The 17,755-nt window shown below is 28.9% G+C and overlaps 1 protein-coding gene across 2 annotated transcripts in view; it reads right to left on the reverse strand.

Moving 5' to 3' along the window:
* Positions 1-9,675: 9,675 nt before the first annotated feature.
* LOC122859539 (monocarboxylate transporter 12-like) overlaps positions 9,676-17,755 on the reverse strand; it is a 71,956-nt gene continuing 63,876 nt past the window's right edge. The window contains exons 8-9 of one of the 2 annotated variants that reach the window (XM_044163187.1): positions 11,203-11,527; positions 9,676-11,103 (exon numbers count right to left, since the gene is read on the reverse strand). In XM_044163187.1, the coding sequence (XP_044019122.1) occupies positions 10,751-11,103; positions 11,203-11,527 (678 nt within the window). In that variant the 3' untranslated portion in view covers positions 9,676-10,750. The remainder of the gene's footprint in view (positions 11,104-11,202; positions 11,528-17,755) is intronic. The other variant, XM_044163188.1, reaches the window with a different exon arrangement.

Genomic DNA, 17,755 nt, shown 5'->3' on the forward strand with positions numbered 1-17,755 from the left:
CAAAGAATTATATTTCAAGGAAATAATTCATTAGTCACATTAATTCATAGCTACATCTTTCATAGCTTTTCCTTGGACATTTTTTATTTATTTTATAAATAAAATACATATAAATTTTTTTTTAAAAAATACAAATGTCCAAGGAAAAGCAGTAGCTAAGGAAAAGATGTAGCTAAGGAAAAGATGTAGCTAAGGAAAAGATGTAGCTAAGGAATTAATGTTGCCAAAGAATTATATTTCAAGGAAATAATTCATTAGTCACATTAATTCCTTAGTTACATCTTTTCCTTAGCTACTGCTTTTCCTTGGACATTTTTTATTTATTTTATAAATAAAATACATATAAATTTTTTTTTAAAAAATACAAATGTCCAAGGAAAAGCAGTAGCTAAGGAAAAGATGTAGCTAAGAATTAATAAATTATATTTCAAGGAAATAATTCATTAGTCACATTAATTCCTTAGTTACATCTTTTCATAACTACTACTCCTGGACATTTTTATTTATTTTATAAATAAAATACATATAAATTTTTTTTTAAAAAATACAAATGTCCAAGGAAAAGCAGTAGCTAAGGAAAAGATGTAGCTAAGGAAAAGATGTAGCTAAGGAATTAATGTTGCCAAAGAATTATATTTCAAGGAAATAATTCATTAGTCACATTAATTCCTTAGCTTATCTTCACTGCTATCTGTTCTTAACTACTGCTTTCCTTGGACATTTTTTATTTATTTTATAAATAAAATACATATAAATTTTTTTTAAAATACAAATGTCCAAGGAAAAGAGTAGCTAAGGAAAAGATGTAGCTAAGGAATTAATGTGACTAAGGAATTAATGTTGCCAAAGAATTATATTTCAAGGAAATAATTCATTAATCACATTAATTCCTTAGCTACATCTTTTCCTTAGCTACTGCTTTTCCTTGGACATTTTTTATTTATTTTATAAATAAAATACATATAAACTTTTTTTTTAAAAATACAAATGTCCAAGAAAAAGCGGTAGCTAAGGAAAAGATGTAGCTGAGGAATTAATGTGATTAAGGAATTAATGTTGCCAAAAAATTATGTTTCAAGGAAATAATTCCTTAGTCACATTAATTTCTCAGCTACATTTTTTCCTTAGCTACTGCTTTTCCTTGGACATTTTTTATTTATTTTATAAATAAAATACATATAAATTTTTTTTTAAAAAATACAAATGTCCAAGGAAAAGCAGTAGCTAAGGAAAAGATGTAGCTAAGGAAAAGATGTAGCTAAGGAATTAATGTTGCCAAAGAATTATATTTCAAGGAAATAATTCATTAGTCACATTAATTCCTTAGTTATCTTTTCATATACTCCTGGACATTTTTATTTATTTTATAAATAAAATACATATAAATTTTTAAAAATACAAATGTCCAAGGAAAAGCAGTAGCTAAGGAAAAGATGTAGCTAAGAAATTAATGTTGCCAAAGAATTATATTTCGAGGAAATAATTCATTAGTCACATTAATTTCTTAGCTACATCTTTTCCTTAGCTACTTTTCCTGGACATTTTTATTTATTTTATAAATAAAATACATATAAATTTTTTTTTAAAATACAAATGTCCAAGGAAAAGCTGTAGCTAAGAAAAAGCAGTAGCTAAGGAAAAGATGTAGCTAAGGAATTGAGGTTGCCAAAGAATTATGTTTCAAGGAAATAATTCCTTAGTCACAATAATTCCTCAGCTACATCTTTTCCTTAGCTACTGCTTTTCCTTGGACATTTTTTATTTCTTTTATAAATAAAATACAAGTAAATTTATTTTTTAAAAATACAAATGTCCAAGGAAAAGCAGTAGCTAAGGAAAAGATGTAGCTAAGGAATTAATGTGACTAAGGAATTAATGTTGCCAAAAAATTGTGTTTCAAGGAAATAATTCCTTAGTCACAATAATTCCTTAGCTACATCTTTTCCTAACTACTTTCCTTGGACATTTTTTATTTATTTTATAAATAAAATACATATAAATTTTTTTTTTAAAAATACAAATGTCCAAGGAAAAGCAGTAGCTAAGGAAAAGATGTAGCTAAGGAAAAGATGTAGCTAAGGAATTAATGTTGCCAAAGAATTATATTTCAAGGAAATAATTCATTAGTCACATTAATTCCTTAGCTACATCTTTTCCTTAGCTACATCTGTTTCTTAGCTACTGCTTTTCCTTGGACATTTTTTATTTATTTTATAAATAAAATACATATAAATTTTTTTTTTTAAAATACAAATGTCCAAGGAAAAGCAGTAGCTAAGGAAAAGATGTAGCTAAGGAATTAATGTGACTAAGGAATTAATGTTGCCAAAGAATTATATTTCAAGGAAATAATTCATTAATCACATTAATTCCTTAGCTACATCTTTTCCTTAGCTACTGCTTTTCCTTGGACATTTTTTATTTATTTTTTTAATAAAATACATATAAACTTTTTTTTTAAAAATACAAATGTCCAAGGAAAAGCAGTAGCTAAGGAAAAGATGTAGCTGAGGAATTAATGTGACTAAGGAATTAATGTTGCCAAAGAATTATATTTCAAGGAAATAATTCATTAGTCACATTAATTCCTTAGCTACATCTTTTCCTTAGCTACTGCTTTTCCTTGGACATTTTTTATTTATTTTATAAATAAAATACATATAAATTTTTTTTTAAAAAATACAAATGTCCAAGGAAAAGCAGTAGCTAAGGAAAAGATGTAGCTAAGGAAAAGATGTAGCTAAGGAAAAGATGTAGCTAAGGAATTAATGTTGCCAAAGAATTATATTTCAAGGAAATAATTCATTAGTCACATTAATTCCTTAGTTACATCTTTCATAACTACTTTTCTTGGACATTTTTTATTTATTTTATAAATAAAATACATATCAATTTTTTTTTAAAAAATACAAATGTCCAAGGAAAAGCAGTAGCTAAGGAAAAGATGTAGCTAAGGAAAAGATGTAGCTAAGGAATTAATGTTGCCAAAGAATTATATTTCAAGGAAATAATTCATTAGTCACATTAATTCCTTAGCTACATCTTTTCCTTAGCTACATCTGTTTCTTAGCTACTGCTTTTCCTTGGACATTTTTTATTCATTTTATAAATAAAATACATATAAATTTTTTTTTCTAAAATACAAATGTCCAAGAAAAAGCAGTAGCTAAGGAAAAGAGGTTGCCCTACATGTTAATTTCTTTGGCAAAATATATTTCGTATAAATTAACATGTGACAACATCCTTTCCTTAGCTACCATTTTTCCTATGACCATTTATTTTTTTAAATTAATAAAACGCTATGGGAAAAGTATTAGCTAAGGAAAAGAGGATGCCTACATGTTAATTCCTTTGGCAAAATTAATTTTATATTAATTAACATGTGGCTACATCTTTTCCATAGACATTTTTTCAATAGCTTTCTATTTATCATACGATATTAAATAAATAAATAAAAATAAAAAATATTAATCACATTTCAAATTATAATATAAATCAGTCGGTAGCATAGTTCGGGCCGATATTAAAGATATTATTGTCATATTATCCACATTCTCCCCTCCTCCCACCTAAACGCAAAAATCGGTCTCTGCGCATGGGAAAAATCTTCAGTTAGGGAAAAAAATAAGCCCAGAAAAAAATACACGTAGTGCTACCCCCCTGTGTATTATCATTGTGCAATGGTGTGTTTGCACTTTGGGATTTTCGGCACATACGACAGTCAGACTTATCCTTTAATCCTCTGGCACAGCCTGGATAGTAGTATGTGTCACAATTATTGCATTTAATTTTATCATTCACTATTTTGTTTTTGCAAGTAGCACAGGTGTGTATATCGAAACTGTCACTTTGAGATGCCATGTTTACAGGTTTAGTACTTGATAATAAATTGGTGTAGATAAAGTAGCTGGCGATTTCCAGAACTGGATAAAATGTTGGGAATTCACCAGAAGAAAAAAAAAGATGATCAGAATTATGATGTGAACAAGATGCACTTAATAGGTTACACACCTAGTTTTAAGCTATTTTTGATAGACAGATAGTAATCTTGATATAAGATATAGTATTACAAGTCACAACACAAAGATTACAATGTACAAGTTAATGCCGTCGGGCCACGTGTAATGCAAGCTTTCACAAGTCTAAAATATGTTCACAGAGTTTCACTTTTTACACTAAAAGCACCGGTTCCTATTGGGGCACTTTATTCACAGTTATTTAGAGATGCACTTGTTTATTTAATTATTTAATTAGTTAGTTAAATTCAAGAACAAGATGCGTCAGACACTTGTATGCAGGCATCAGCCATGCATGTTGCACAAGGTCTTAGACACAGAGTACTGAAGCAATTCACGTGATTGTTAAATTAATAATAATATTTACACTTCTTTCAGTAAATTATAAACTTTTTACGAATAAACAGTAAATTATTATTGATAAAAAGATGTTTAAAACAGTTACTTAATGCGGAGCAAAAAAAAGTACAACAAGCTTAAGCGCCGTCTGGCGAGCCAAAAATATTCATTGAAAGCTTTGATAAATAAATACACAGCAATTGCATCGTGTTTGCGGCAATCCGAGATAATAATAACTGTTTTATGTTAAATAGCACCATTTTTATTATAGTAAAAAACAATTGGAAATAACGTAGCCTGATTATTGTTGAAATGATAACCTGATAACAATTAAAACAAGAGAAACTATTTTTTTTTATTGTAATTTTTTTAGTTTATTGCTTTAAAATATAAATTAAAATATAAATAAAATACTTTAATATATAATAAATAACGTACCTAATTTTTTAGCTGGTGTTGGAAGGATGCCTTTTTCTTGCACTATTTGTTTTGCTTTATTAACGAGATGATGGCTTGTATTTATTGCTCTGACAACTTGACAAACCCTCCAAGAAGAAGGCAATATTGAGTGTCAATATTTGAATTTTTTCGTCATTTGTTGTTTTCTCATCATGAAATTTTTTTTGTACAGATCTATTGTTGATTAAGGAAAAATTTCTTCATTCTAAAAAATTTGATTGTTTTTATTGGATAAATTAATTATCAAAATTATATAGTTTACATATTAAAAGTTATGCAATTTTAAGTATGTATTGTAATTTCAATAGTTTTGTAATTTTTATTATTTTTAATTATTGATAAACTTACACATAAATCATCATCTGTAAAAAAAGAATCACCATCACTATCATCATCATAATCACTGTTATCATCACATGAATCTGCTGTTTCTGTTTTTTTTTTCACTTGCATTTTTCCAATATGAGTTCTACACGACGAACAAATATACTCATTTGTTGTCAAATTCTTAATTTTATTTATCATTGATGCAGTAACTCGTTGAAGAATTATTCGTCTATTTTTACCATGAGTTCCTTTATTAAAAGGGTCACAACACTTATTTTTGACACGTAAAGACATTTTAAATAATTAAATAACATAAAATATTGTATAAAACCGTGGACACAACAGTAACACGTCTTTCTCATATCTGTATTTTTTACAAGTCAGACGTCTCAACAGAAAGAAAAACAAAAGATGATTTTCATCTGTCTTCGTTTTATTGAAAAATAAAAAAAAAAAAAAAGAATATATGTTTAATTTAGTTCGCAAGGGCGGTTGAACAAAAGTCGAGCGCGAGTCAGTTACTAGACGTCAGAGCAAGTTTTTTTTTTCTGTTTATTTATTTAAATAATGAAGTTATGAAAATGCTAAGCTGGGATTTTTTTTTTAAAATATTTTTATGCCAAAGATTAATATATAAAAAAAAAAAAAAAAAAAAAAAAATGGGGCCAAGTTTGAAAAAAATAACTTTCAATTGTTTATTTAAGAAAATATGCCATAAATATTGTTTAAACAATTTTTTTTTAATTTTTATTTTAAACTATAAATATTAATGAAACTTTTTTGTATCTTGAATTTTTTCGATTAAATAAATAGTTTTCCAATAAAAAGCATAAACAAACTGCTAGTTTTAGAAAAAAATCATCAAAAACCAAAATTAAAAAAATTCTAAGTCAAAAAATTTTGAAAAAAAAAAAAAAAAAAAAATACCTATTACATATTTTTAGCCATAGATTAATAAAAAAAATATTTTGGGCAAATCCATTTTTTGAATATAAAAGACCCGTGGAATTAGCCATATATTATATATAAATATGAAATTTAAATTAGGAAAAAAGGTGGGGTCAAGTTTGAAATTTTGTCAACAGTTAAGCCTTAATTATATTCATTAAAGATATATTTAATTCTTGACTTTTTTTGGGACCACATCTTTTTGTATTCAAAAATAAAATAGTTGAACGATTTCGAATACTTGACGCTAGTTTTATATACAATTAATTATAGTTGAAATAATTCATTGATTAATCTTAATTTTTAATTAATTTAATCTATAGACAGATGCTTTTGGCAGCTGATTTAGATATTTAAAAATAAATCCTTTTACATATAACTCAATGGAAAAACAAAAACTCATTAAACTTTATGGAAAGAAAAATAAATTTATGATAGTAGAAATTGCTAAGGAATTAATTTAGACTAGGAATTAATATATTTAGTTACACTCTTTCCCTAGATACATCCCTAGATAATTAATTAATCAAAAAGCTATTGGTGACTGTTGCTAAAGATTAGATGCAACCAAATAAATTATTTCATTATCTAGATCAGTTTCTCTGCAATATTTTCTATAATACAATAGAATCATTGTGCCAAATTGATTGTATCTTCAATAGACTTCGATGACATCATAGATCAATTTCCATCGACAACGCCAGAAGACAAAAACTGTTTTGATTTTGTAATGATTCATTCTTCATCTATATAACTTTTAAAATATTTTGTCTTTTATATTATTATCCACAACAATTTTTATTTAAAAAAAAAAAATAATTTCAATATATTCTGGCGGTTTTGCTTGTTATATATATTATTGTTCAATACACCTAACAAATGATTTTTTTTTATATATTATATTGATAAAAATAGGGCGCAAAATATAGTTTTGCCCAGGGCGTAAAAATTCCTTGTTACGGCACTGGAAATGACTTGAATTGAATACACACGCAATCACTCACTTAATTGAATATTGAATTATAACAATTATAAGTAATACTAAGTGTTTAAAAATAATTATTTAGTTTAAATTATTAACAATAACTGTATTGATAAAGCTTAACTGGCTTTGCTCCGGATAATTTTACAACCATCCTCAACGCCGCCTAGCGGTATATTAATTATTATTATAATTATTATAAATTAATTTGTTTTTATTTTTAAATCATTATATCGTTGAAGATAGTTGTTTATCTTCATATATATTTCCAGATCGTTCGACATCATAATTCTCATATAGATCGTTGACGATAGACAGACATCGTTGGAGATCGTCAGTGATAGTCACTGATGCGAACAAAAGCGACATCTTCAACGATCTTCCATAGACGATCTTTGAAGATTTTCAAAAATCACTTTTCTACCGGGGGGGTTATAAAAATCAAAAATAAAATAAAGCCGACACGGTTAAAATAATATGTCCAGATTTCTCGGAAAATATTTTTTCCTTTACTATAAAATTTAATTAAATAAATAATTATGAATGACGACATGCATGCTCAAATATCAAAATTCGTTGGATATAAAAAATAAATAAATAAAATGAGTCGCATGAGCAAGACACATTTCAACGGTGGTTCTCCCCAGGTAGAAATTAGACTCGGGGATCGAGGCTTCACGCGTGGATCGACGTCGGGAGCGAGCTCTATTCGATGTCGGAATGTAACGCTATTCGACGTTGAAACGAGACTAAAACGAGGCTAAAAAAAAAAAAAGTGGGATAGAACCTAAAAAGGTTATTATTTAAATGTTTTACATAGTTTTATTGTAAATAATAGTAAAACTAATAATTATTATTGATAAAACAACATAATTAATGAATTTTAAGGTGTTTTTCTATTCAGTCTCGGTAACCGCTTTTTAGTCCCGATTCGACGTCAAAACGAGTCAAAAACGAGGCTAAAAAAAAAAAAGTTGAAAGATACTTAAAAACGATATTATTTGATTATTTTATATAGTTTTATTGTAAATTATAAAAAAATAAATAATTATTATTTATAAAACAACATAATTAATGAATTTTACGGTATTTTTCTATTCAGTCTCGGTGTAACCGGTTTTTAGTCTCGATTCGACGTCGAAACGAGACAAAAACAAGGCTAAAGGTGGAGCCACAAACATGCACCAATTTATACTACGCATCTTATGTTCGCTTTTTTTTCAAAGTAAATTACATGTAATATAATTATGTAAAAAAAAAATAATATCCAAGGAAAAGCAGTAGCTAAGGAAAAGATGTAGCTAGGAAATTGATGTAGCCAGAAAAATTATGCGGTAAGCAACATTTATTTTTTAGCTACACCTTTTTTCCAGCTACTGTTTTTTTTTAGACAACTTCATTTTTTGAAGTGAATTACATGTAATATATTTATGTAAAAAGGAATAATGTCCAAGAAAAAGATGTAACTAAAGAAAAGATGTGACTAAGGAAAAGATGTAGCTAAGGAATTAAGGCTATTTATTTTTTGAATGAAATACATGTAAATTTATTTTTTTAAAATACAAATGTCCAAGGAAAAGCAGTAGCTAAGGAAAAGCTGTAGCTAAAGAATTGAGGTTGCCAAAGAATTATGTTTTAAGGAAATAATGTTGCTAAAAATATAATTCTTCGGCAACCCTCTTATCTTTTCACCCAACTACTACTCACTGAACATTTTTATTTCTTTTATAAATAAAATATATGAAAATTTATTTTTTAAAAATACAAATGTCCAAGGAAAAGCAGTAGCTAAGGAGAGGATGTAGCTAAGGAATTGAGGGTGCCAAAGAATTATTTTTTAAGGAAATAATGTTGCTAAAAATATAATTCTTTGGCAACTTCAATTCCTTAGCTACATCTTTTCCTTAGCTACATCTCTCCTGAGCTACTGTTTTTCCTTGGACATTATTTTTTTTTACATAAATATATTACAGGTAATTTACTTTGACAAAAAAGCTTGTCCGAAAAAAGCAGTAGCTTAAGAAAAGATGTAGCTAAGGAATTCATGTAGCCAATTGAATTATAGGACAAGCAACTTTATTCTTCTAAGTACTGCTTTTCCTCGATATTTTAATTCATTAACAAATGAAATTGATGTTATAACTGAGTTAAAAAATTAACGAATATAAGATGCGCAGTATGAATCGGCGCATGTTTGTGGCTCCACCTTTAGCCTTGTTTCAGTCTCGTTTCGACGTCGAATCGTGGCTACAAGAAGACTAGAAATACAGGAGGACTTACTCCCTATCTCGCCTGTATATGAAAACCGTTTCGCTATGTGGTCGCTGCATAATTGAGAAGTGCTAGTAGTACCCGGGTAACGTGCGTGACTTGTATCGCTTTTTTTTACAATGCGCACAATGCAAACATACTCTGACAAACATCATGTGTATATGCTCTATTAGTGTTTGTCAGAGTATGTTTGTATTGTGCGCATTGTGAAAAAAGCGATACAAGTCGCGCTTACGGTACTAAAGCCTCAATATGCGGCGACTCTATTTCGATACAATTTGTCCTCCTGTATTTCTAGTCTTCTTGCGTGGCTAAAAACCGGTTATACCGAGACTGAATAGAAAAATACCTTAAAATTCATTAATTATCTTTTAAAAAGTTTCGAACATGTTATATATTAAATTTCATATAAAAGAAACAAACGAAAAAAGCTTATTGAATCTACTTTTTGGTAATCGTCTTTTTGTGTAACCTGTCAGTTAAAATAATATAAAGAATACTAACTTTTCTATAAATCTTATAAAGACTCATGAAAAACTTCGATATGGTCTTAATAACTATTTCTCAATTCATTTGTTGATTTTTCACAAAAGTATTTCACACAGATAATTTTATATAATTCTTAGAAACTTTTTCCATAGGCGAATAATTAAGAATATTGTTCAAAATAATTGTTAATTATTACGTTTTTCAATAAAAAAAGAAATTATCTCTAATTTTTAATTATTATTTATTACTAACATTTATGACATTCACATTTTCAAATAAATAATGACGTGCAATAGCGACACTGTTCCGTCATAGTTCCCTGCCATGAATGCGTTCTTTCACAGGTAGTATGAGGCTCTTTAGCATAATCACAACCAGCGCCAGTATTCATTCCAAAAAAATTGATTTTTACATTATGAGAACTAACAATAACGATACAGTGCGTATATTATCTTGTTGCGTGTATATTCAGTAATGTAAAATTTTTTTATGTTACAAGGGCAGTGGGAATAATGTGTGAATTTCCAAAGCGTAAGAGGGGTAGTGCGCTTTTTGGAAATTCACACATTATTACCACTGTCCCTAGTAACATAATAGTATATTTCGTTACAAGTGCCCACTCAGAGAGTGTGCTCTCAACGAATTTGGAGGGGCAAGCACGAGCCTTGGCGAGTGTTTCCCCTCCAAATGAGTTGTGAGCGGGCTCTCTGATTGGGCACATGTAACGAATCATATTTTATGTTACTAGGGACAATGGTAATAATGTGTGAAAGGGTAGTACCCCTCTTACGCTTTGGAAATTCACACATTATTCCCACTGCTCTTGTAACATAAAATATAGTTCGTTACATGTGCCCAATCAGAGAGTGTGCTCTCAACGAATTTGGAGGGGCAAGCACGAGCCTATATACTATTAACATTATGGATAGTTGTCACTATTTTCCAATTTCAATTTTCTCTCTTTACTGCTTTTTGACGTTATCCAAGCCTCAATGGTCCATGCTATGATGGTGGCGTATGTTATTATATTGAGTACATGAAGCAAAATTGTATAACTTCCACATTTATCATGAATCCATCCAACCAATGGCCCTAGGAATGGATAAATAATTCCGCTTGATGCTAATTGTATCCCTGATGCTGCGGGCAGTTTTGATAATGAGACATGTGACGGTATTACAAGTGCCATAAATACTGTTCTCAAGCCTTTTCCAAATCCAATGAGCACACTTGTTGCTATTATCACATTATAAGATGATATATGTGCAATTACTACGAAATAATGATAAAAAATTGTCTAAACTATTATGACTCAGTATTGCGATTTATAAATACCATGAAATTCTGGACTTTAATTATTACGTAACTAACCTGTTCGTCCCGCAGCCAGGCATGCGATTCCAAAAAGAAAAAAAGTACGATTTTCCCATCCAATTTTTGATGCAAAGAAAGAAACTGATAGTCTGACAATGACATCTATCGCTGCAAGAATTGACAAAACCGTAGCAATTTGTCGTTTAGTTAACCCATATTCTGATAAAATGAATGGAGTTAGTATTGAAAAATTCATTTCAACAAATAAAGCGAAATTAATTCCTAGCATGAGTGTCACGAAAACATGATCCTTTAGTACGTCAAGATCGAAGAAAATTATAACTTCATGTATCCATCTTTCTATTGTTGATTTATTCTTTTTCTGGAAAATTTATAAAATTTTATGAAAAATCATTTCGAAGTTACAAAAAATCTTTATATAAAAAGGAAAATAAAGCCTCTCTTCGAGCTATTTGATTGGCTGTTTATGATAATTCATTTGTTTTTGTTTAAATAATTTATTTTTTATTTTGTTTATCCGTTGCTATGTGTACCCGTTGTTATTTTATTTTTTGCTTTTATGTGATGTTTTTTCAATGATGTAAGGGGGTATAAAATTTTTCATAAAAATTTTATAAAAATTTTATAAAAACTTCTTAACAAGTTTGCCCAAATTTTATAAAAATTTTATAAAATAATTTAATAAAAATTTTATAAAATATTTCCGTGGGGGTAATTAACAATCAAAAATTCCTTATAACAAACATGCATCATTGTCGACCAATCGGTCAGTTCGATTACACGGGTCATTAAAACTCACGATTCATCGGTACTGTTAAGAAAATGAACGAGTTGTTGAAAACAAGGTTTGAATTTATGATTAAGTTTTTCTACTCTATATCAGGCTTTGATACAGAGGTATAAACATATTAGATTGCATTTAGTTAAAAAGATTGTTAAAATTTGCTCAATTTTTTTGAAGTAAGGTCCTTTTTTTGATAAATAGTTTGTTTTTAGTAAAAACTTGTGTGCGTATTTCGAGAAAGTTTGAAATTAGAAAAGCTTGCAATAAATACGACCTCTCTTCTAGAACGAATAAGTTACTATTTTTAATAGGAGTCGCTTATCTCTTATAATCAGTACAGATTCTTTGCGAATTTGATTAGTAAAACGTAACGATAGTCTCTCGTTTTGCTTTTTGAAATGACCGAATATTACTGTCTATCGGACAAAAAATTCCTGGTCAGGTCAACACGATCAAAACATTACTTGATTTATTGTCGAATGAAGTACCCATCAAATTTTATCAAATCTGACCCAAAAAAAACTAAAACCTGTTTTTGAATATTTCTCGAAAATCGGTCATTTTGATGACACCGGTCACTGAAATACTCGATTCTTTGTCAAGTTGCCTGCAATTTTTTTATTTCTCAGCATCGTATGTAATCTATCATTGATGAAAATTCTACAAAGCTTAAAGTTTATATAAACATATTGTTGTAAGATCTATGTTTTTTGTATGATCAACAATTGATAATTCCTTATAACCGTTGTGCGTCATTGTCGACCAATCGGTTAGTTCGATGACACGGGTCACCAAAATACTCGGTTTACGATAATATTTTAATTATTTAGTATCGAAAATTTGAAGTTTTTTGATATTTTTTATGTATGATTCCTAATTTTTGAATTCACAATATTCACGTAAATTCACATTTTAAATCATGGAAGTCTCGTCTTTTATTCTTCTATGTAAATTCAAATATGGATTCTTATAATTGACTGATATTCGGTCATTTCAATGACACGGGTCACCAAAATACACGATTTATCGGTACTGTTCAGGAAATCAGTTTGATTGTAGAAAAAAAAAAAACCAAACCAATCGTCGAGATTTTTTATTCTCATCAGTCTTCAATACAGAAAAATAAGATAAAATTTTGCAATAGGTAAAAAATATATGCAAAATAAGCTAGATGTGATCCGGAACAAGTTCGTTTGTTTACTATAAATTTACTGTTTCTAGTATAAAATTTGGTACATCAGTTTTACGAGGTTTATGATCAAAAAAACTTGTAACATTTGCGACCCTTATTTAAAAGCATGCAAGTTAGTATTTCCGATACGAGTCTCATATCTTCCAAAAACGATAGAACAATACTGGAGCATTTAAAGAGCGAAACGTAACAATCAGTTTTGAATTCTCATGATTGCATTGCGGAATGTCCCGGTTTGCTATCAGACAAAGAACTTGATCTGCGATCTGTATTTTCAAACATTAAGTGATCGAATGTTAAACAAAGAACCTAATATATTTTATGATATCTAAGGAAAAACTTTGAATTTTTACGACGATCAGTTAATTATTCCGATAATATCACTCACCGCAATACTCGATTCTCCATAATGTTGCATAGGTTTCTTTTATGTAGAGGTCTTGTATTCATTTGCCTCACATGAAATTTTTGATTTATCTAGAAAGTTCTCATAAACATTCAATGAACTATTCTCTTTTGATCGTTGAATGAAAACTTGCTACAACGATCATGAATTATCATCGTAGACGAATTTGTTAGTTCGATGACAATTGTCACCAAAAAATCTGCTTCACGACAAAACTTTGATTATTAGGTATTTGTATTTGTGTTTGTATTTTTTTATTGTAGACCAACCAGCACATTCAAGGCTGAATTATCTGGTTTTAAATTACATGGTGGACTTAAATTACATTGTAAATAGAATATTCATAGTGATTACATTTAGATAATATTAACTTTACAATTATCCTAATTAATACAGAATTATATTTTACCTATATCCTTAGTTAGATCATTTGTTATTTAAACCATATTATTTTCTTATTATTAGTTATCTAATGCTGAGAGAGAGTGAATATTAATGCTACTGTTCATGTTAAAGACATCAAAGTCCGGGTGGTTGTCACAGAAAATGTTTGTGCAGTTAATTAAATTATATACCGGTGTGCAAGCGGCTAAGTTGCAGTTAGTTGTAGGTGGATATAACACGGTACCTATAACCTGTTGTTTACACTTCTGTGTACTTTGATTGAAAATTGTTGTAAGATGTCTGGACTATTAACATGGTTGTTCAATATTTTCATACAATACAAGGCTACTATGAAAAGCCTCCTACTACTCATATTGTCTACATTTTCTTGAATACATAGTTCATTATAGTCTGAGCCTCTTAATGGATAATTACCAGTACGTAAATCAATGAGTTGTTTCAGGTGTCTTTTATGTACTTTGTCTATTTTATTTATTTGCTTTTTGGTATTATATGGCAAGACGGGTAGACAGTATCCAATTATGAGCATAACAAAAGCATTAAATAGTGTTTTCATTGTATTATAATTTTTAAAATATCGAGAAAGTCTGAATACGAACCCTTACATACGCATTCCTTTGGTGTTAACGACATCAACATGAGTGTTGAATGTGAAAGATTTATCATATGTTATACCAAAATCAACTGTGCTGTGGCAGCGTTTCAGAACAATATCGTCTATCGAGTAATCAAAATTAATTATGGTACTTTTACGATGGAAAGTCATAATTTTACATTTATCAACATTGAGTGTTAATTTATTTTAAGTACACCATGCATAAAATTCATCAAGTGCTTGCTGAAGTGCGCCAGCATCTACCCATGTATCAATTATTTTAAATATTTTTGCGTCATCGGCATATAGTATCATGTGAGATTAAACATTATTTACTATATCATTAATGAAAATTAAGAATAAAAGTGGTCCAAGGTTGGAGCCTTGGGGTACTCCAGAGCTTGGAGTGAATGCATGATTCTCTGTTAGTTAGGTATGAGATGAGAAGTTTAATTATTCTATTGGAAATTTCAAGCTGATTTAATTTATTCAGCAATAGAGCAATATTTATTTTATCAAACGCCTTGCTGAAGTCCGTGTAGATTAAGTTTATCTGGCATCCAGCAAGGAGTGAGTTATATACATATTGATTGAAAGAAAGTGAATTTGTGGTGGTAGATTTTTTAGGTAAGAATCCATGCTGTTCAGCAGCAACTGACGGTTTAAATACACCATATATTTTATCATATAGGTAGATTTCAAAGATCTTGGAAAATCCAGATAAAATGGTGATAAGCCTGTAATTATTGACTAAATGTTTTGAGCTGTTTTTGTGTATGGGTATAATCTTGGACTTTTTCCATGCCTCCGGATAAATACCATGCTCTAGTGATAAGTTGATTATATGACACATGGGTAAGGCAAATGCACTCTCGCAATACTTGATGAACGAACAGGGTATTTGATCAAGACCTGACGAGTATTTGTTTGGTAGTTTTTTAATCGCGAGTTTAATATCTAGTACAGTACATGTATCTGTGTTGCCAAATAGGTCAGGGAATTGGTGTTTACAATATGAGCTACATTCATCATGTAATTTACAAATATATTCATGGTCATCTCTTGACATTTCATTGTATGTACTCATGAAGAAATTTGCAAATTCATTTAATATTATATTCGGATCTTTGGTGTCTGTATCTTGTATTTTGAAAGTGTTTGGAAGTCTAGTTTCATTTTTAATCTTATTAACAAATTTCCATAATGATGTTGGGTTATTTGTCAAATCTTTTTCAGCATTTTCAATGTAATTATTATAATTTGATCTAGTTTTGTGCTTAACAGTATTATTTAATGAGCTTAATTTATTACGTAGTGATATGTTATTTCTAATTGACAAGTATTGTAGTTGCTTGAACTTGTACTATTTAAATTGTTATTTGATTTGGATTTTAAGTGATTCATAAGCTTATTGGTTTTGTGCTTAACATTACGTCTGAATTTTATAAGTTTAATTGTTTCATTGTTAATCCATATGGGGTATTTCTTATCTTTAATGCTTGGATTAATTGAGTTATTTTGCTTATTAGTTTTCATGTGCTTCACTAAGGTATCATTGATTTGATTGTAGAATAAATTGACAGTTGTGTCAACGTTGTGTGTGTTGAGCAGGTCATCCCACGAAATGGTCAACAGTCTAGCCAGCAAGAGATCAAATGAGATAGCTTTGAAGTTGATATTAATAGATGTAATAGCATGGTTTAATGAAAAATTGTTATTGTTTTTACGATTAATAGGTATACTGATGTCCAAAGGTGGGTGGCAGTGCTCAACACTCACAACTGGATTATCTGACAAATTAACTGTACAGTGAGTTGACGAGACTACTAAGTCAAGATTTGATATTGTGTTGTATTGTTTAACGTGTAGTGATTTAGCTAGTTGATATAAAGATTCTGTTTTAGAGCAATTAATAATTTTATTAGATACCTGGTCATATTTATTTAAGATAAAATCACCGACAATAATTAGTTTCTGTGTTAGGCTTATTGAGATGTCATTTATAAATTTTTCTAGCCTGTTAAAAAACTTACAAACTTTTTCTACTTTGGTTGGGAGGCAAGTACTTTACCTCGAAGCCACGAATCTTATGATAGATCTTTGTAAAAATATAAATAAGAACATGACTTTTCTCAATTTTTTTACTTTCTGGTTTTAATACTGATTTTATCTTTTTTTTCATAAAAAATATGAACGAAGAGATGTTAAAATTAAAATTTAGTCAGTAATAAAATTGTGATTAAAACAGCTGAGTAAAAAAATTTAGAATTGTCATATTCTTATGGATATTTTTATAGAAATCTATCATAAGATTTGTGGCTTCGAGGTCAAGTACTCGCCTCCCAACCAGAAAGGTCCGGGTTCGAATAGTGATGGAAGATTTGTTTTCGATTTTTGTATATTAAAATTTAGGAAAAGTTTTAAATAAAAACAATTCATGGGAAGGAGAGAAAGGAGGAGGGGGGGAAATGTGATAAAATTTATATAAGAAATATATATAATTTTATATAAACTATTATATATATAGTCGTTATATATAAATTTTTAGTCTGCTCAAAAAATCTGAAAAGTCGTCATGGTCAGGGAAAACTGAAAAAAAAAATATAGTCAAGCCCCCCAAGGTGCACCCTAAGTGTTCCGTAGGATTTTTTATTTTTTTTCTTGTTGTTCGCTTTGTTTTTCCATTTTATTGTAAATAAATTGTTTTCTTTTATTAAAAAAAAAAATAAACGACCGAAAAATTTGAAAAAAATATAGTAGAGTCTACAGATGAAGCGTCGTCGATTGAAACATTGCCGGAATTAATCGGTCAATATTTAAAATTGGGCCCAGTCGAAAAATGGGCATATCAAATCTAATAGGGCCCAAAAAGTAAAAAAGAAATATTATGTCTGTTTTTGGAAAAAAAAAAAACCTCAATTTGTTTTAACATTGACTAATTCGGTACAGCGGTTCAAAAAATATCGCAAAAAAACAATTCGTGACACTACATATCGTTGAATAAAAAAAAAAATAAACGACCGAAAAATTTGAAAAAAATATAGTAGAGTCTACAGACGAAGCGTCGTCGATTGAAACATTGCCGGAATTAATCGGTCAATATTTAAAATTGGGCCCAGTCGAAAAATCGGAATATTAAATTTAATAAGGCCCAAAAAGTAACAAAAAATATCATGATTGTTTTTGGAAAAACAAAAAAAAACCTAA

This window comes from Aphidius gifuensis, linkage group LG6, assembly GCF_014905175.1.
Source record: "Aphidius gifuensis isolate YNYX2018 linkage group LG6, ASM1490517v1, whole genome shotgun sequence".
Lineage (NCBI taxonomy): Eukaryota > Metazoa > Arthropoda > Insecta > Hymenoptera > Braconidae > Aphidius > Aphidius gifuensis.